This window comes from Mycteria americana, chromosome 15 (assembly GCF_035582795.1).
Source record: "Mycteria americana isolate JAX WOST 10 ecotype Jacksonville Zoo and Gardens chromosome 15, USCA_MyAme_1.0, whole genome shotgun sequence".
Lineage (NCBI taxonomy): Eukaryota > Metazoa > Chordata > Aves > Ciconiiformes > Ciconiidae > Mycteria > Mycteria americana.
The window spans coordinates 6,847,912-6,867,869 of record NC_134379.1 but is presented as its reverse complement, the minus strand read 5'-3'; the positions used below and the strand labels follow the sequence as shown (position 1 = coordinate 6,867,869).

Here is a 19,958-nt window from a genome sequence, read left to right as displayed (position 1 = left end):
AGTGCATTAAAAATATTTGAAGTATTTAGACAATACGCTATAATTCACCAAGCGTATCAAGCATGCACCTCACTTTTGGCAAATAAGTATGCTTAAAGTGACCTGGTTTATTTATATTGTGGAGCTCTCTACAACTTGAGTACCTGCTGAACATGAGGATCACAGAAAAGTTCCTAAATTGATACAAATCTAATTTATTGTGCACAGCTCCTATACAGAACTAAGTCTCAGTTGCTGAAAAATAGACTTTTATGGTCAAGATTTATGAAGTGCAGAGGTGATTTGCAAGTCTCACAACGAGTTTTAGTATATTTACCCAAATACATGGTGACTCTCTACTGCTGGGATATTTCAGCTGTGTACCAGAACTGCCTTGGTAATGGTACCATGTATTTACAAACAATTCAGAGGTAGAAGTATATAATGATTCCCAGTTTCAACAAAATTTGCATTTTCTGATCATATTTTGGCTGAACTGAAAATATAATTTTTTTTCTGGGCTTGACACCTAATTTTCACCATAGTCCAGACACACTAATGTCTTTGTTTTTTCTTTCATGGAATTCTGATTAGATAATCCTGAGATTTTAAAAAGAGCTGGGGGCCAAAATGTCCCATGTAAACAAACCATTGATTTTCTGGGTAGGCAAACAGTGATATAAAAATCATTCTGTCATGTTTTTAGATTTATTTGTAAGAAAACCGTAAGGTTACGTTAATCTTACATACCCTAAAGCTCTGGTTCACCAGCTGAAATAATATGTGTTAAATCAGGAAACAATAAACTATTTTAAAAAAAGTGCTTTAAATTGTGCTTTAGGTGTGTGCCCTCAGTCACACATCCGGAGCCCATTTCAGTGGGCACAATACAAAAAAGTAAATAGAAGGATACCCGACACTGTGTCCAAGAGGTGCCAGGGCCTGCTCAGTCTCTGCTGTGTATCAAAAACTGCAGAGGCCTTTGTGTACTTCTATACCTCAGGAAGGCTGAGAGTCTTTAGCCCGCTCATCCTGGGAGGCACTGGAAAAAGAGCGATTCAGAGAGAAAAAGACTTCATTCACAGCTACCCTGAGTAAATCTTTGAAGATTAAATTTGTGCCAGCCAAGCATAATCCTTTTTAGCTTTCTCAAACCATTCTGATTTTGGAAATTGAGGTGTTATCTCAATTATTTAAGTGTATGCTCCACTTTTTTCAGAAGTACTCTGTGAGGAACTTGTGAAACATTCAGTTTTAAGTTCTAGTTCTTCTAGCGAATTAAAACTGTGTAATTATAATGTCCTACATTAGAGGTAGCATTGGAGGTGATACTTTGCTTGAGTAAACACCCCAGAGGGATTGCAGAAACCTGCTAAATCAGACCTCCCTGCCTTTCACTCATTTCTAGAGTCACCATTATGTATGTATGGAGCATACCCGGTGATTTGTACAAAAATACACAGGGACGTATTCAAATAGTATTGTCAGCGTTTGAGGGCAGCAGAAACACGATCCCTGAGAGAAAGAGATGCATTGAGGGAAATGCCATTCTCCCCGAGCACCCCCAGCCCGCGGCGCGGGGCCTGGCTAGCGGCCCGCCCTCACGCGAGGCAGGGCCCCCTGCCAGCAGCCCGGCGGGGACCCGCCGTCCGGCCCCACCCCGCCATCGGCGGCCCCGCACTTCCCCCCTCCGCCTCCCTAGAACAACGGCGCCCTCTCGGTTGCGGCTCCTCCACAACCGGGCTGAGGAGCGGACGGCTCCGGCTCCGGCCCCGCCACCCCCGGGCTGCCGCCTCACGCCGCCGCGGCTCCGGCCCCCGCCTCCCGCCCGTTGCCAAGGAGCCGCCGTTGCCATGGGAGGCCACAGAGCGCATGCGCGCATTTGCGGAAGTGCCCGGATGCAGCGGGAGGAGGTGCTGCCGCCATATTTGCCCGGAGAGCAGCGAGCTGGTAGCCGCTGAGCCCCCCAGACCCATCGGCTTCCATCCGCCCCGTGCAGTCCCCGACGCCGCCCCGCCTGCAGGACATGGACGATCGGGAGGACCTCGTCTATCAGGCCAAGTTGGCTGAGCAGGCTGAGCGCTACGATGGTGAGCGCTGGCTAGGAAGGCCGTGCAAGGCCAAGGGGAGAGGGAGGGAGGGAGCGGCCACAAAATGGCGGCTGGGCGGGGGAGGGGGGGCAGGGGCGGAGGAGGGGGGCACAGACAAAATGGCGACTGGGAGCGCCCCAAGGGGCTGGTGGAGCTGGGGATGGGGGGCCTGAACGAGTGGGTGGCTTGGGCCTGGGCGGGGCCCGGTTCGGGGGGCGGTGGCGGCAGAAGCCGGGAATAAAATGGCGGCCGCGAAGGGCGAGTCCCGGGGGGCGCAGGGGAGCCGCCCCCGCTTGGGGGGGCCCGCCGAGGAGACCCCACTACCCCTCATCGTACTGCTGACTGGCGCGGCTTGAGGTGGTTCTGTTCGGCCCGGGCCATGCTTACCTTCGGGCCGGGCATCGCGGAGCTCGGCAGTGTGGGGCTGAGGTCGGCTCGCCGCAGACAACGCCCAGTGCCGTGCTCTCCGGAAGGTGGGTGCCCGGCTCTCTCGGCCCCTCGGGAGGCGATGCTGGGGAGAGGCTTGCTCGCCGTATTGGGTCCCGGGGGAGGGGGCTAGCGCTTCTCTTTCTCTTCCTTTGCATTCGGTTGGAGATACTGCTGCCCCTGCCAAACCCAGAGAGAGCGAGCTCTCACCCTGGAGGGATCGAGTACATGATACTTCATTGCCTAAAGAAAATCTATATGCTTTCATTATGTGGTAGAAATTATTACAGATCATTTTACTTTTCCAGCATCGTCTTTTCATCCTTTTTCCCCTGGAAGTTGGGCACTATGCATGATTATTTCATATCTGGGGAAAAAGTGGTAGAGGGGAGGAACTGGCAACCCTGGATGGTGTGTCTTGCCCCCAAAATGTCTGTCTTGCAACTGTTTCTTTAGATATGTTCCCCTTGCATATAATAGAAAGGGCCTTTAATTTTCTCAATGGTGTTACTCTTCTGGGACTGTTACGTTTGCCCTAAGATTTTATGTTTATTCATTTAAAGTGAAATAAATACCCTTGTATGTAAAAAGTGTGAATGCAGTTACACTTCATTTAGAGGTAGGAAGACACTCCACATACTTTCTGTTCATAATTTTCATAGACAACATGGCCAAGTTCTTGCCAAATGACATATTTTTACTGAGTTGTGCTTAGAAAGCTTCTAATAGCCCTATTGCAAAACGTCTGAAAAATGTATGTTTTGGGGAGGAAAATAGAAACTACAACAAAAAAGGAAAGCCTAAATAAGACTCCCTGCTGTGACCGTTCTGGTAGGGAAATGGGGTAGAACTAAGGATTCCACTAAATGAGAGGAGTCAAACAGTCTCCACGATAACTGTAAGGACTTACAGAAAAAAATGCGCCCCCCCCCGATATTGGGGTACAAATTAATTGACTTGGGTGGAGGGAAGCATGCAATTCCATATTCCACAGTAAGTGTGCAACTTCTGCTGGGGTGGGTTCCCCCCCCCCCCCAGTATCTTATTGCCTACTGTAAAGGGTGTGAAATGGGAAAATGCATCTCCTTCCCCTGACCCCCAGTCCCAATTCCAGCAGCATTCCTAGAGTTGGTTTGGTGAGCAGGGAGGAAAGGGTTCTCCACCTGGTATGGATGAGTCAGTGCAACTGAAACTGTTGGCTTTGGTTTGAGTGGAAACCCAAGTTGGATGCTTGGCTGACATCCTGGAGGATTCATCAGCTTTGGGAGCTTTTGAGGCATGCCTCGTCTTTCTGGTGTTTACTTAAGTCAGTGGTAAATCAGTTCTTTAGAAAGTAATCAGACCCTACCCCATTGTAGAGATCTGCAATGCAAAACAATTGTAGTTTCTGTCAACTAATATAAATTGATTAGTAGGGATTGCCTTGGTGCAGCATTTCCCTCAGTGGACTTTCTGTTCTACCAGTATCATGGATGTTTGCAAAACAAGCTGGCTAGATCAAAATGTAAGACTTCTTATGCTATCTCCGCTTCTGAATGGTAATTAGATTGTTATCATTTAGGAGGGAACAGTAGACTTAAAGTTGTCATGTTTAGATCAATGCTGTGGTTTTTAGACTTCCAAAGTTTGTTGGAATCAAGTTGGGTAAATGAATTTAAGGTGCACCCTCTAATTCTGCTAGCTGTTCTAAATGCATCTTCATGTCCATTGTCTGGAAGAATATGTACTGTAGATACTGTTTTAGCATCTAATTCTGTATTCTTGTTCAGCTGAAACAATTACAAATTATTGGCATAATTTGTTCTTGTTTATATGAAATACTGCAGTTCTGCCAACATCATAGCTGAAACTGCTAAATAATTCTGTGAATGAAATTGTTTGGGAAGCGGTATGGTGGAAGTGTAAGTTATTCTTAATTTTGCTCTCCAGTTTGATCTTTGAGATACACAATCATAAGGTCAGTGCTATTAACTGGCACATATAAAATGGTGTGATGGTAAGTACTGTCTACAAATATGTGGAATACAAATCTCTTGTGTAACTTGAATATGAGTGTGAAATGATGTTTGTGTTTAATGTTAGGATAGCATTCTGTCCCATCATCTTTCTCCTTGAGACTTGAAAAGAGTATTGTGTGGTGGGTTGTTTTTTATGTATGGTTCATGGCATTTATAGCAGTCATGGCATTTATAGCAGCACTTATGGTGGGCATCTAACTGTAGCTTCTTTGGTGTTGCTTACCTGACTGACTTACAGAATTTACGAAGTCTTGGAAGCTGTACTTGTGAATTGTTGGAAATCTAGTGCTGTATCTGTACTGTCTTCAGTATGTTGGCCCAGATTAAGGGGACAACTTTCTAGGTACTTCTGCAGTGTAAGTAGCACTTAAGCCCTGATCTCTAGAGATATTAAGAGATTTGGGTGTCTGACTATCTTCACAGATCTGCTTAGGCATGTCATGACAAATCACAAAATGCCAGGAAGCTTACTTAGAATTCAGGAAGCTTTGTGAGAAATCTCACTTACTGCTGTTTCTTCAAAGACTATTATTAATAGAATAATATATAACTATAAATTAAAAAAAAAAAAGAGTAGGTAACACTGTGTTGGTTTGTGAAATTACCTTACTAATATTTGAGTTCTTTATATCAAGAGAATGTGTGAATCTGGGTTCCTGTAGACTGGTGCTGAATGTTGAAAACCATTCCTCATTGTGGAAGCTAGGTAACATTTTTCTTTTAATCAGGTGAGAAACATGCTTTGTCACAAGGTAGACTGTAAGAAAATACTTAAACTCTAAACAGCAGTTTTGTACTACAGGTCTTGAAGTATATGACTTCACATTCACATGCGGTATAACTTAGGTGAGGTAAAATAGGTGGGGGTTGTTCTCCCCCCAAACCAGGTAATAGGTCAAGGTATAGGTAGGAAGGGAAAAAAAAAAAAAACCTATTTGACACTTTTCTGACTCCCAATACAGCAAGCCAACAGCTGACTCCTGTGTTTTTAAAAATTATCTATCAGGGAAATGTCTTTATTATGAAGGCAGTAAGGTGTGCAGCAGTGGACTCAATTCAAGATTTGAACCTGTTTTAGAAAAAATTGTCTCATAGTAACAGGTCTTGAACTTACAGCTTAATGAAGAATCAATCAGTAAACTAAGTCTCAAATTAGAATTGTAAGTTGCATATTAATTTCAGTTTGCAGAGGACCTGTCTCTTTCAAGCAAATGTCAAGCACAGTTAAGTTTTTTGGTGTTTTTTTTCCCTTCCCCCCACATTAGTGGTTAGTACATATACCTGTCTGTTGAAGGTCTTACTGTTGTAGTGATGTGTATGACTGCTGTCTTTGTCTCTGAATTGGGTAGATGTGAAAGTGCTAAAAGGCAGAAGAATCTCATCGTATCCTGAAGAAATGTAGGAATCTGAGGTAGATAAGAGTATGGCCAACGCAATGTTGGAGGAATTAGATTGTTAATTTTTTTAAATGATAATTGTTTACATACTGGGCCATAAAAAATAACTTCTGATCATGAAGAGTTGTTTGAGGGAGGGCCTTTTGCTATAATGGCTTTCTTGAATCTCTTGAGGTACCAAGAGCAACCAAAGGAGACAAACCTCTGCAACTATATGGTTTGGTTCTCTACGAGGAGTCCAGAAGCTGAGTTGGTGTCCATTAAGTTACTTGAGTACTTGTATTAGAAGATTATTTAGTAGCAGATCTCAGTCAAGCAGAGAAAAGTATGATGAGACTTGGTCTTTAGATTTGCCTATGTTTGCTTTCAAACTAAAATTTTTGTTACAAATACTGGAGAAACCCTCTTTTATTTAGAAAAGCATACGTTCACAGCTTGAAGAGATGATGGTGATGACTTGGAAATCATGTTCTTGTTGCAAGAAAGGCTTGTGATAGTCTATAGGATTAATTATGCAGAAAATACCACTGTTGCTTGGATATTTTGGCCTTAACCCATCTATTTCTCTGAGTGCATAAAAGTACAAGTATGCTTTGTAGAACTGTATATTGCAGAGTCATGCAATCAAATGTTGGAAGTCTTGGCTGCATCAGCTGTTATAAATCTTATACAAGGAATAACAGTATAACCTGCTGCTTTCTCCACAAAATCAAAGTCTAAGCCACCATGCAGGATGGTTATTCTTTGGTATTCCCCACCCCTCGCCTGTTGTCTTAACTTCTGGGAATATAGTTGTTAGGTTCTTTTATGTTCGTTTTTATAAAACTCGTCCATCATGGTAAGTGTGGCATGCTCTAGATAGGGAGCTTAAGATAGGATTATCAATTTTTAGTACCTTAGTAGTTGCACCCTGCTTTTAATTGCCTGTAATAATCTACTTGGGGTGCTTCAAGCACATGAAGACCTTTGAAGAAAAATTGCAGAAGTTTACGTAAGGGTAAACGTTGTGTTCATTTTATGCTTTTAGAAACTAAAGGTGCAGTGCTGCAAAGTGGGGTGAGCTAATCTGACAGCTTGCTGTTGAAAGAGGGATGTCCTCTCTTTCCTGGCTGTTTCTCATATTTACTTGGGTTCTAGTCTGACCCTGAGAACCAGTTCAGTTCTGTAAATTATAAGCAAGATTTTTTTCTTTTCCGAGTATCTGTTTTCTGTGCTGGTGACCTGAATCAGCCAGTTAAGAGGTCAAAGAAGTGTTGAGCTGGCATGATGGAATTGGTAGGGATAGAGGGGAAAGCCAGCCACCCGCCCACCTCCCCGCAAGCTGCTGGACTGGTTTAGCCATCTCTTAAATCTTACTTGCCAAATGCAGGATTTCTTAACAGAAAAACGTAATGCAGGCAGTGTAATAGTGTGTTCAGAAGAAGGGTTCCTAATGGATGGAAAGATGAGCCCTGCCTTCTCTTGGCTTGAATTTGGAGCTAATCATTGTAGTGAATAGGATGATGCCCACTGATGCCAGGTGGAGGCCTGCAGTTCTAGGGGGAAGATGCAGTCTCTGGGCATTAATCTTCACAGTTACACTCATCACTTAATGAAGAAAATATGCTTGCCCTTATTTCTTCAGCTCTTCTTTGTTTTTGTGTTTGTTCTTAGCAGTTTGCTGCTACTGCTAAGTTAGTATGTAACTATTTGCTTCCATTTTTCTGGATCACTTACGAATGTTAGCATGCTTCCCAGCACAGATCACTATGTGATTCTACTGGTGATCTTTCTCCGTTCTGAACACTTGAGTCTTATATTCATACCCTTTTTCCTGTCTTTCAGCCAAGTGTTTATCCATGTGAGGACTTTACTTCCTATCCCATGGCAGTTGAGTTCCTTAAAGAACCGTGGGTGAGGGACCTTGTCAAATGCCTTTGGGAAATCCAGGTAGACTATATCAATTGCGTCTTCCTTGCCCATATGCTTGACTCATTCAAAGCATCACAGTAGATTTGTGAGGCATTACTTGCATGTACAGAAGACTGTGCTCTACAGCAGTGTTCGTGCATATACTTAGTCATTCAGGTTTTTTAATGTAATTCCTGTTAACTTGACCCCTTGTGAGTGTTAGGTTAATGGATCTGTAGTTCCTCTTGAGTGTCTGCCGGAACCCTTCTTCAGAATTGACATAGTGTTAGTCACTTTGTGTTTGCTGCTGCTACTGAAGTCTTAACTGAGAGGTTATACACAACAGTTTAGGATCAGATACTTTTGAGTTCTTGTGACTTGTTACTGATCATCTCTTCTTTGTTCCAAGAATGAACAAGTACAAGACTAGTACTTGTTGTGAGTCTTCTCTGAATACTGGTTATGGTGCACAATCTTCTATGGTGAACACGTGGGAAGACTGTTTTTTTTCTGCTGTATTCTTCACATCCTCACATCACACTGGGTGCTCATTTGCAGCTTTAGCTCCTGAAATGCTGAAATAGATACTGAGCAGCAGCTTAGAAGCTTGAAGATCTTGGTCTGCTTTATTCCTCTTGGATAAGGGGAATAGAAAGGATTAAACTTAAAACACAACTTCAGTTTTCTGAAGTGCTGTGCTTCATAGTATTTAAGAATGCCACCTTCTGGGTTTTCCTAAGGTTCATTTTGATTTAAGCCTTCAGTATGATGACCATCAAGTCATCTCCATCCCACCTTTACTCGGCAAGCTCTTTTTCTGTTCTTATTTTAACAAGCTTTCTCACTTAAGTAGTTCCTCTTTCGTAAGTCAAGCACACCACTGATAGGTTTTCTAGCTCTTGTTTTTCCTGTGGTAACGTTGAACCAATGTGTGCTGTGGCAAGGGTTAGTTACTTCAGCAGTAAGGTTGAAGTAGATTCTGTGTATTGTTGAAAATCGGATTAGGAGTGCCCTGTTGTATGCTATATAACTAGATGCTTCATAAAACAAAAAAAAAAAATCAAGACACTGTAGCATTATGCTTAATGTGAGATTTAAGCACTATATGATACCTGTACTAGAGGTTGCAAATACTGTAGTTTTGCCCCAACAGGTTCTCTTCTTTAGTGCATCAGCCCTTGTTTAGGCCAAGTGGTTTCTGTTACAAGCATGAACTCTGATAGAACTGTCAGATACTGATGTTTGATACACGGTGCTACTCCTTTGGTATGGTCTACGGTTTCTTGAGTTTTGTATCCCATATTGGGAAGGTTTTTAGTTTTTCCACTAAATTTGCTGTACATCACCTGTTTCCATATTTCCTTACACAGGGACATTCTAGTTCTCCTGAGTTGCTTGGATTTCTAGAGTTTGAGAAGCAACAAATACTTAGTTTCTCATCTTTACCAGATAGAGCCATTCGTTATTTTGTGACCTAGTAGTTTTCATTATCAACTCTGCCCTTTTTACAAATTCTGTGGGTTGGCTCCTAGTAGATGGTTATCAAACATATGCTTCTTGACACTTGTAAACTTCCCCATTACTTTTTAGAGTAAGGCATGATCTTTGTCTTTCATATTAAAACAAAAAAACCAAATCCCAAGCCATGTACCAGCCTTTTTAAAAAATCTTTTGTAGGTTGCACTCAGTGTAGTGGCAACCACTGTCCAAGTCCTTTGTGTCTTACAAGCTATGCATGTGTGTCCCTACTGTTACTCTGCAGTGGCTGGAGGTGAGTCAGCAATGTTTGCAATGAGGAGCCAAGCATTTTAATCATAGTAGTAGAATGTAGGAACTTAATAAAATGGCATGGGCATTATTGTAGTTTTGTAGTATCTTAGGAAGTTGTTTTGAGTCTCAGTTAAATGCCTTTTTTCTGTAAGAATATACAAACCTGATCAGACCAAATGTCTACTTACTGTGATATTTCTTACAACAACCAACAGCAAATGCCTGGGGAAGGATATAAATCTAAGGCAAGTGTGTCATTCTCCAGAATATTCTCGTATCCTTCCATATTTTACACTTTTGGGATTTCCTGCTCTGGTGGTGGCATTATCTGACAGTAGCATAATAAGGTGACAACCACAATCAACTGAAAGGCTGGAACTTAACCACTTAAACTACAGTCTCTGTCTTTTCGAATCTGCATAACACTACTTTTTTCCATAATGCAGTGTAAGCATCTCTGGATTGTGTATGCGATGAGTTGTCATTACTGCAGTAATCCTTCTTACTGAAATGTAATCTCGGACTTGTTTTTTGTCTTGAGTGGTCTGAGCTTTTCACCTCCTTGTGGAATCTTCTGGATAGGTAAAGCTGCACTTAGAATATAAAATATTTGTTCTGTTGGTAGGCATATATGGCTTTGTTTTTGTATAGCATTCGTTTTCTGATAGAGAAGATACAGATGTGCTGTCGTCTTGCTTTTGTATTGCCTGAGTTCTTAAAATTATTCATCAGGCTTGAACTTTCAGGGCTGGATTATGGCTTTACTGTGGAAGACCAAGGTATATGCATAATATTATTTTGTCTTGTTGAAATACAGCCCAGATTTTTGTATTGTAAGTAAAATTGGGCTTTTTACTAAACTAGAAACCTTTTTCTCCAACAGCTTTGTGGGTAGGCTGAGAAATCTTTTCTCTTTGAGTAAGACACTTGTTTATGGGTGGAATTGTAATCTGTGGTTGTGCATTTAACTAGTACCAGGATCAAGATTTTGAAGAGAAGATCTTTCAGTTCCTTTTATCTCAGTGTATTAAGAGAGGCTATGTACCTAGTATGAAGAGTTGGTGAAGCTTGAGGGTTTTTGGGCTTCAGCACAAATGAAGAAAACCTCAGGTGCTTCCCCCGACCCCCCAGTATCTTATTCTTGATAGCTATCACTTGGCAAAAGTCTCTTTGGCTCATTAACAACTCATGGTTGTAAAAATCTTGGGGTGACAAGGCCTGTTTTCTGGTAGTAGTTCTGAGCAGTTGACTGTTTTCTTTTGGCACCATTGTTTCTGTGGTTATGGTGGTTCTACAAGATGATAGTTAATGACCTTCTTTGCAGAAGACTGAAGAGGTGCAACAGGGCCAATATGTACTGACAGAGGCTGTGCTTCTTGTAGGACTGGATCTTAGGTATGCCTCTGTAAAAGCTATTGCTCAGCTTAAATTTGATTTGTCCACCAGTGTGCAGAGATGTTGGACTTTTCAAGGGGTTGTAGATGTTTAGGCTAGCAATGGATAAAATCCTGCAAAAGCTAAGCAATTGATTAAATTTGTAATGATATGTTTGAGTGTGCTCTGAGAATCAGATACTCATTTACAGGGAACAGCAAGTCTTGTGTATAGTTTTTTCTTTTAAATCTCCATGTTAAACAAATCTGCTTCTAGGGAAGAGATTGTGAAGGAAACCTATAGTACAGTTGATAAAACTTGCCCCTTTTTTTTCCCCAGTTGTTGCGATTTCCTGATACAGGCCAGAACATATTGGAAACTGTTACTGTACATGTTTTTTCACCTCCACACTTCTGGAGTAATTATTACATGTATGTCATTGTTTATTATATGAGAGATAGGTGTGAGTAGTTATTTTACTTCATCAAGAAGCAGGATTTCTATAGAAGTGTTACAGTACATCCCTTAGTATGACTGAAATTAATCCCAATTGGTAAAGCACAGAAGATTATAAACTCTGTTTTAAAGAAAAGCTAGATCTTCGTTAATCTGTGCGTTGCTGTATGACTGCTAGAGACTACAGGTAGGGTGCACAAGGTTGCAAGTATAATTGAAAAAGACACGGTGTACTTCAGAAACCTGCCAGTTCCAGAGAAGGTGTTAGTGTTACTCAGTTTCCTCTGGCTTTCGTAACTTCAGAGAGGATCTAATGGGACAAAGTTAATGTGATCTTGGTTAGTTAAGCTTGCCACATATCTAAAACCATGTGTGTTTGATTAAAGCATAATGGTCATACTAGGTCAGACCAAAGATCTTCAGAGTGATGGTGGATGCCTGGGAATGAGCATCATAGATGAATAGTACAGCATGACTACCCCTTTTTCTACACTTTAAATTATTTGTATTTACATAGAGGGTATCTCTTCAGCTCATGAACTTCTACAGCTAATGGTTGAAGGGAGGGCTATTCACAAATACAGGTTAATTTCTTAAACTGCAGATGTAGTGCAGTTTCAGTTACTCCTCTTGTCTGAGGACAGTTAAACAGTAAGCTTAAAGACAAGGTGTCCTGGTTTCAGCTGAGACAGAGTTAATTTTCTTCGTAGTGGCTGGTATGGGGCTATGTTTTGGATTTGTGCTGAAGACAGTGTTGATAATACAGAGATGTTTTAGTTGTTGCTGTACTAGTCAAGGACTTTTCAGCTTCTTGTGCTCTGCCAGGTGCAGAAGCTGGGAGGGGACACAGCCAGGATAGTTGATCCAAACTGACCAAAGGGCTATTCCATACCACATGACGTCATGCTCAGTATATAAAGCTGGGGAAGAAGAAGGAAGGGGGGACATTTGGAGTGATGGCGTTTGTCTTCCCGAGTAACCATTACGCATGATGGAGCCCTGCTTTCCTGGAGATGGCTGAACACCTGCCTGCCCATGGGAAGTAGTGAATGAATTCCTTGCTTTGCTTCGCTTGCGTGTGCGGCTTTTGCTTTCCCTATTAAACTGTTTTTATCTCAACCCTCAAGTTTTCTTACTTTTGCTCTTCCGATTCTCTCCCCCATCCCACCGAGGGGGAGTGAGCGAGCGGCTGCGTGGTGCTTAGTTGCCGGCTGGGGTTAAACCACGACACAAGCCCTGCATTTCTTTATGGAGCTTGGCACAGGTACCCAAGTAGCAGAGACTGCAAGTCTTTAATTCCCGTTTGTCATCTTTGTTCACAAAAATTAATGGGCATGTTATTGTTGTGGTTTAACCCCAGCTGGCAACTGAGCCCCACACAGCTGCTCACTCACTCCCCCCTGGTGGGATGGGATAGAGAATCGGAAGGGTAAAAGTGAGAAGACTTGTGGGTTGAGATAAGAACAGTTTAATAGGTAAAGCAAAAGCCACGCACACAAGCAAGACCAAACAAGGAATTCGTTCACTCCTTCCCATTGGCAGGCGGGTGTTCAGCTATCTCCAGGAAAGCAGGGCTCCATCACACGTAACGGTGACTTGGGAAGGCAAACGCCATCACTCCGAACGTCATCTGAACTCCGCCATCACTTCCTCCTTCTTCTTTCCCCAGCTTTATATACTGAGGATGATGTCATATGGTATGGAATATCCCTTTGGTCAGCTGTCCCAGCTGTGTCCCCTTCCAGGTTCTTGCACACCCCCAGACTATTTGCTGGTGGGGTGGTGTGAGAAGCAGAAAAGGCCTTGACTCTGAGTAAGCACTGCTGAGCAATAATGAAAACATCTCTGTATTATCAACACTGTTTTCAGCATAAATCCGAAACATAGCCCCGTACTAGCTGTGATGAAGAAAATTAACTCTATCCCAGGCAAAACCAGCACATTCTTCACCCCTTGTTCCATCCCATTTACATCATGCTAGGGTCCCACACTATCCAATACATCCTCATTAACCACCTCCCCCTTCCCATCCTTTGATATAATACACAGATATCATTCCCTTAGTCTGTGGACCACTCCTGTAAAATGGCTTTAAAATGTCCAGTGAGTTAATTTAGTCCATGACTTTGGGCTCCATCTGTTATGGTGGTCACTTGGGACAGGAGAGGTGGTGTGGTGCGTGGAGTTATTGGGCACCAAAGCCAGATCAGGTCAGGTTGCTGCTGCACTTGCACTGCTTCTTGTAAGGCTTGACCTCCACTGGTTTGGGTGGTTCCTGCTGTAGTAATTCCTATAACATGCAACTCAAATCATGGGTTAGAAGAATTTAAAGATATATCCATTACAATCTCCACCACTGGTCCCTTTGGGCCAGGTTATAGGGTTTAACATTGCAGTGAACTCCTCCCCTTACTCCTAGCCTGGCTAGCAACAAGGGGTTCCTGCTATAGTAATTCCCCTAACGTGCAACTCAAATCCTGGGTTACAGCAATTTAAAGATATTTCCATTAGTCTCCACCCCTGGTCCCTTTGGACCAGACCATAGGGTTTAACATTGCAATGAACTCCTTCCCTTCACCCTGCTCTGACTTGGACTTATCCACAGACTGCAGTCCCTTATGGGTGTACCTGCTCCAAGTGGAGCCTTATCTATGACCCACAGTCTCTCCAGGGGTATATCTGCTATGGCATACTTATCCAAAGCCACAGTTGCTTTGAGGTGCACCTGTTCCAGCGTGGCCTTCTCCGTGGGCTGCAATGACTTCAGAGATAGACCTGCTCCAATGTGCCCCTTACCCATGGCTGCAGTCCTTCCAGGGGTGTACCTGCTCTCTTGTGAGCTTATCCATGGCCACACGCTTTGAGGTGCTCCAGCATGACCTCGTGCGCAACCACTGATGCTTCAAGGTGTACCTGCTGCAGCATGGACTTGTCCACAGCTACAGATGCTTCAGGGTGTACCTTCTCCAGTGTGGACTTATCCTTGGGCCACAATCTCTTCAGAGATATACCTGCTGCGGCACAGACATAACCACAGCCACAGATGCTTTGAGATGTATGTGCTCTGGTGTGGACTTATTCACAGCCACAGGCACTTCGGGGTGTCCTGTTTCTATGTGGACTCATCCACAGGTCATGGTGGCGTGGACTTATTCACAGCCACAGGCACTTCGGGGTGTCCTGTTCCCATGTGGACTCATCCACAGGTCACGGTCCCTTCAACTCAAGCTCACACTGGAGTTCCAGCCTATCCAGTACAGCAGCACAGAAACAGCAGCGACGCCCTGGCCATCTGCCAGCCCAGGCGCGTCGCCATTGCTGTTAGCAAAAGTTCCCAGACACAGCAGAGTAAGATGATCAGCAGTACAGCAAGCAGTGAAAGCAGAAAGCAGCCACTAATGAGCACTGGACTCTAATAGACAGTAAGGCAAGCAAGCCCTGTGGCGAGCACAGGAGCCTGCCATTTAATAGCTAAACAGCAATAACAGCTATAAATTTGATCTAGTGCATTCCAGTCAAGTCCGTCATTGTCTTGAACCCTTTGTGCCCCGTGTTTGGTGCCAAAAAGGACTGTTGTGGTTTAACCCCAGCCGGCAACTAAGCCCCACACAGCCGCTTGCTCACTCCCTCCTGGTGGGATGGGGGAGAGAACCAGAAGAGTAAAAGTGAGAAAACTCATGGGTTAAGATAAAGACAGTTTAATAGGTAAAGCAAAAGCCATGCACACAAGCAAGGCCAAACAAAGAATTCATTCACCCCTTCCCACGGGCAGGCAGGTGTTGAGCCATCTCCAGGGAAAGCAGGGCTCCATCAAGCGTAATGGTGACTTGGGAAGACAAATGCCATCACTCCAAATGAGTGATGGAACCTGTTCCTGAAGGAACAGGTCCTCTGTTCCTTCTTCTTCCCCAGCTTTATATGCTGAGCATGATGTCATATGGTATGGAATAGCCCTTTGGTCAGCTGGCGTAAGCTGCCCCAGCTGTGTCCCCTCCCAGCTTCTTGTGCATCCCCAGCTTACTGGTGGGGTGGGGTGAGAAGCAGAAAAGGCCTTGACTCTGAGTAAGTACCGCTCAGCAATAAAGAAAACATCCCTGTGTTATCAATGCTGTTTTCGGCACAAATCCAAAACACAGCCCCATACTAGCTACTGTGAAGAAAATTAACTCTATCCCAGTGAAAACCAGCACAGTTATCTTGGGTGTAGCCCTGCTGTTTTAAGAAGCTTCAAAATATGAGATGACTTAGCTTGCATAATCTTAAAAAATTATAGCTTTGAAGTAAATTCTTTGTATAGAAGGTAGGGTCATCCTTCAGGAAGTAAGTCATAGTGCTTGCGTTATTTAAGTTGCATATTGTAACTATATCATATTGCCTTTAACTTAGCTTAAATTACAAGACTGCATGCTTCTGTTAATATTAGCTATATGTATGTGAGTGTTTTAGGACAGCTCTTGAAGTCTTCTGCAAAAACAGTTAACCATTTTACCATAGTAGGGTGGTGTTTTGTAAAAAGTTTTATCAAATCTTTGGTGGGTGTTTTGTTACTTTCTGTGATGTGGAGAAGCAAAATCTACTGGTAGAGGTAGGGATTTTTTTTTTCCACTTCTAGTAAGAATGGAGCTGCTGTAAAATTTTGTCCTACACATATGGAGACCTGTTGGAGACTGATAACATTGTTCCTGCCAGAGAAAAAGATTGAGCCTACAGTTTCCATTGCTGAAATAGCTTATGCCTGTTAAGATTGTGAGTTTTGGCACCCAGGGCAAAAATTGACAGTTAAGCTTCATTAGTTTCCCATTGCTTGTGCTGCCATGACACAGCAGAACATAAGGAGGTAAAATGATGGGGGAGGGATGATGAGTGGGCAAGGTAAATAGGCCACAGAACAGTAAAGCAGTATATTATGGGAGCCATAGCCTAATCACATCATCATGCTCTTGGCAGAAGCTGAATATGTTGGACTCAGTCTTAAGGGTCTTTTCCAACCTAAATGATTCTATGATTCTGTGTCATTCTAGTATCCCTCTACTGGGCAGATAGCTATGAAGCAGTTGTCCTGTTGAGTAGATGGGATAGTTGGTGTTTAGTCTCATTCATTAATGGTCTTGTTTTCTGTCTGTGGGATTCCCACCAGTTCTTGAAGCTGGAAGGTAAATGGTGAATGAACTAAAGCACTGTGTGGCAGGACAAAACCCAGGATTCCTGGATGTCTCATACTAGGCTTTCAATTAGTGTATATTTAACATTTTTGGCTTTTATTTTGCTAATATGTCACAAGCAATCATAATATGGTTAGGTAATGAAAGGATTATAACCTTCCTTAAGTAGTTCAAGCTTTTGCTTCCACTTGAGTATAGGAAAGCTATATTTAGTAATAATTTTTTTAACCTCAGGTTTAGAACCCCTTTTCAAAAGGTTTAAACTATAAACATTCATTTATATTTTGTGTGTGACTTTTCAGTGTAAATAGCTGCTTGGCATGGGTGGATTTGGTTGCTCTGGTTATCCTCAGGATGACTTTTTTTGTTACTTCTCCAAGCACCTAATTTTTCTTTTGGTGGTTTCCTCTTGGAACTTTGACTTGCTTCCCTAATAACAGTGCTCATACTTCTCTACATCTATTCAAATCTGGATTTTTATTTTTTTGGTTAATTACTGTGTTAACACTGTATTCCAGTTGACAAATCAGTGGAGCATTCTGTAATTCTTCTGTTTATCCTTACTGTGCTGAAAGCTAGCTTACATTTGCTTGTGCTTTTCTTACTGTTCACTGCCTTTTCTGAAGCACTTTGAAGAACACACATTCCTGTAGGATTGTACTGATAACTACTACCCACTGTGAAAAATGTGTTTGCTGCTAATGCTAAATCCTTTTTGTCTGTCTCTTTAAAAAAAAAAAAAAAAAAAAGAAACCCAAAAACCAAAAAAAACCCCACACAAAACCACAAACCAAACAACCAACCAACAAAACCAAACCAACTATCTTTAAAGAATTTTTTGGGGACCCTTGTCAAATGCATCTAAAAGAACATCAGATACTTCCTTTGTGTACGTGCTCATGGATTTGTTTGGAACACTCCAGTATAAAAGTGAGGAATAACTGTGTATGAAAGGAGGGAGCGAGCCTATTTTCATAAGCTATCATTAATATACAACTTCTGTTGAATGGTTTGAAAGATGCTTTAGCTATGAGAATAATTGTCTGACCTTTTCCTCCTAGAAATGGTTGAATCAATGAAGAAAGTGGCTGGAATGGATGTGGAGTTGACAGTGGAAGAAAGAAACCTGCTTTCTGTTGCATATAAAAACGTGATTGGAGCCAGAAGAGCTTCCTGGAGAATAATCAGCAGCATTGAACAGAAAGAAGAAAACAAAGGTGGAGAAGATAAATTAAAAATGATTCGGGAATATCGGCAAATGGTAAGATGTAGTTGGTGTTGTGGCATAATGCCATTTAATTAAGGTCCAGTTTTGTTACCCTTCCCATAAAGTGCCCTGGTATTCTAGATTGCCTGTAGTGTGGTGAGCTGTAATAAGGTGACAATCTTGAAAGAATGAAGTTTGTTCCTTGTCTGGAGAATAAATATACTTGGTGAAGGGGAGAGGTTGGGTGTTTTTGTGTAAATGCTCAAAAGGGCAGTAGACTCGAAAGAGAAAGGGAGGGCTTTTCCTTTGGTGCATCTACATGTCTGCTAAGTATTTGAATGGTGTTGGCACTTTTGTTTCTTCCCTACTTGCTCAAGTGTGAGGCTGCAGGTGCTCAGGAGGCCTTATTCTTTCCCTTCCGCCTTACTTATGCCAAGCAACTTTTTTGGAAAATTAACCATGTTGAAGGAGATGCTTGGCTGTTAAGCTTCTACTTCTGCTAAAAGTTGCTTTGGCTCATACAGGTTTTGACACTTGGTGCTATTGCAGTACTCTGTCCTACAGAGTTCAAAATATTAACGCGGTTGGTTGAAATGCCAATGGGGAGGGATCTTCAGTGTTGTTCTTGGCATAAAGACAGGCATTGTAAGCCAAGTGGCCACTTTCTTTGACTCCTTTACCTTGTCTCCTATCACAGTGATAGTTGCATCTCATGTATGTTGGCCTTGTTTTGTTACTTTTTCCCCCCAGATGAAAACTTGGCAGGAGTTGCTGTGAACTAAGTGCTTAGCAGTTGAGTGACAGTGAAGAATAGATGCCTAGTTAGTCTTGTACAATTGAACTGACAGACCAAGTAGCTCAGACAGCTATGCTTGCGTTGAAATGAGTGCTGAGATAGTATGGCTTCTCTGATAACACCTAGTTCTTAAAATACAGATTTTTAATTCCCTTCCCCCCCCCCCCCCCCCCCCCAGCTGGTCAGTTACACTGATAGCATTTAAAGCAATCAGTTTGAGATAGAGCACTCCATGTTCCTGGGGATGGGGGGTGTTAAGATGTCATGGTCATCTCAACTGTGAAACTTGCATGTGTAGTAACCTCTAGGGCCTTGCTATTTTCTCTCTCTCTTGAGAGGGGGAAAAATTGATGCACATAACTTCATGCTGAGCCTAGTCAGTCTGTGTAACTTTACCTAAAATGGAGAACTTGGAGCAAGCTTTGACTTTCATCGGTAAGGGCTAATGAAACCTTCACTATTAGAACAGTGAGTTGTTGTTCCCTTCGTCCCCCCCTTCCTTAAATGATGGTTTAGCATGGAGCAGGCATGCTCCCATACTATTTAAATCCCACATGTTTCTGCAGAGACTTAATCTCCATTATTTGAGGACAAGTGCCTCCACATGGTACAGATCTTCACTTCCAGAGAAACAGTGGAGTCTATTATATCACCTGGCACTGATTCATATACCACCAATGGAAATGATGTTGGCTTGGAAATCTTTTCTCAGGAATGGCTCTGGACTATGTTCTGTTGACTCATAGGGTTTCTGTCGCTCCATGGAATTGTTAAAGTTGTGAGTTTCTAATTTTATGCTGGCACGCTGATGGGATGAGGCTCTGCCAGTTACATACAGTCCCAAATACCACTTCTTGATGGATGTCTAAAATCTTTCTAACAACATATAAAATAAGACAATAGCTATCTGATGATTGTTTAAATTCGTCTTGCACTGTGTGCTTCCAGTTCTTTTTGCACGTTTTGTGGGTGGTTACTATCTTCTGCCAAAGATCCTTTAATAGTGAAAAGACTTTTTTTCTTGTTTTTGAAAGGACTGTAAAAAAGGCGTTGTTCTGCATCTCTCTTTACAAAGAGAGCAAGTACCATGCAGAACAGACTGGTGTGCAAGAAATAAATGTATGTAGTCCTTGAGGTATCTGTTGAGAGAGAGAGGGGGCCACATGAAGTGCAGTGCCATGCCAACAGTATCTTCAGCTGTTAAATCCTTAAAGGGAATAGCATCACAGTTGCTTTAGGTGGGAGAGTGCTGAGGAGAACTGTAATGTAGTTCTGTACTGGAGAAAAACCAGATGTGTGGTCTCTAGCCTGAGTTTTCCAAGAGGCTTCTATGTATTGTCTGTAGCTGAAGACCAAGTCCTGTTTCTGGCTACTGGGAGACTTACTATGAGTT

General features: G+C 42.6%; 1 protein-coding gene across 1 annotated transcript in view; it reads left to right on the top strand.

The window, feature by feature from the left end:
• The first annotated feature begins 1,862 nt into the window (after positions 1-1,862).
• The window catches only part of YWHAE (tyrosine 3-monooxygenase/tryptophan 5-monooxygenase activation protein epsilon), a 28,243-nt gene continuing 10,147 nt past the window's right edge, over positions 1,863-19,958 (top strand). Inside the window, exons 1-2 of the mRNA XM_075518232.1 lie at positions 1,863-2,069; positions 17,624-17,823. Coding sequence (XP_075374347.1) covers positions 2,006-2,069; positions 17,624-17,823 — 264 coding nt within the window. The 5' untranslated portion in view covers positions 1,863-2,005. The remainder of the gene's footprint in view (positions 2,070-17,623; positions 17,824-19,958) is intronic.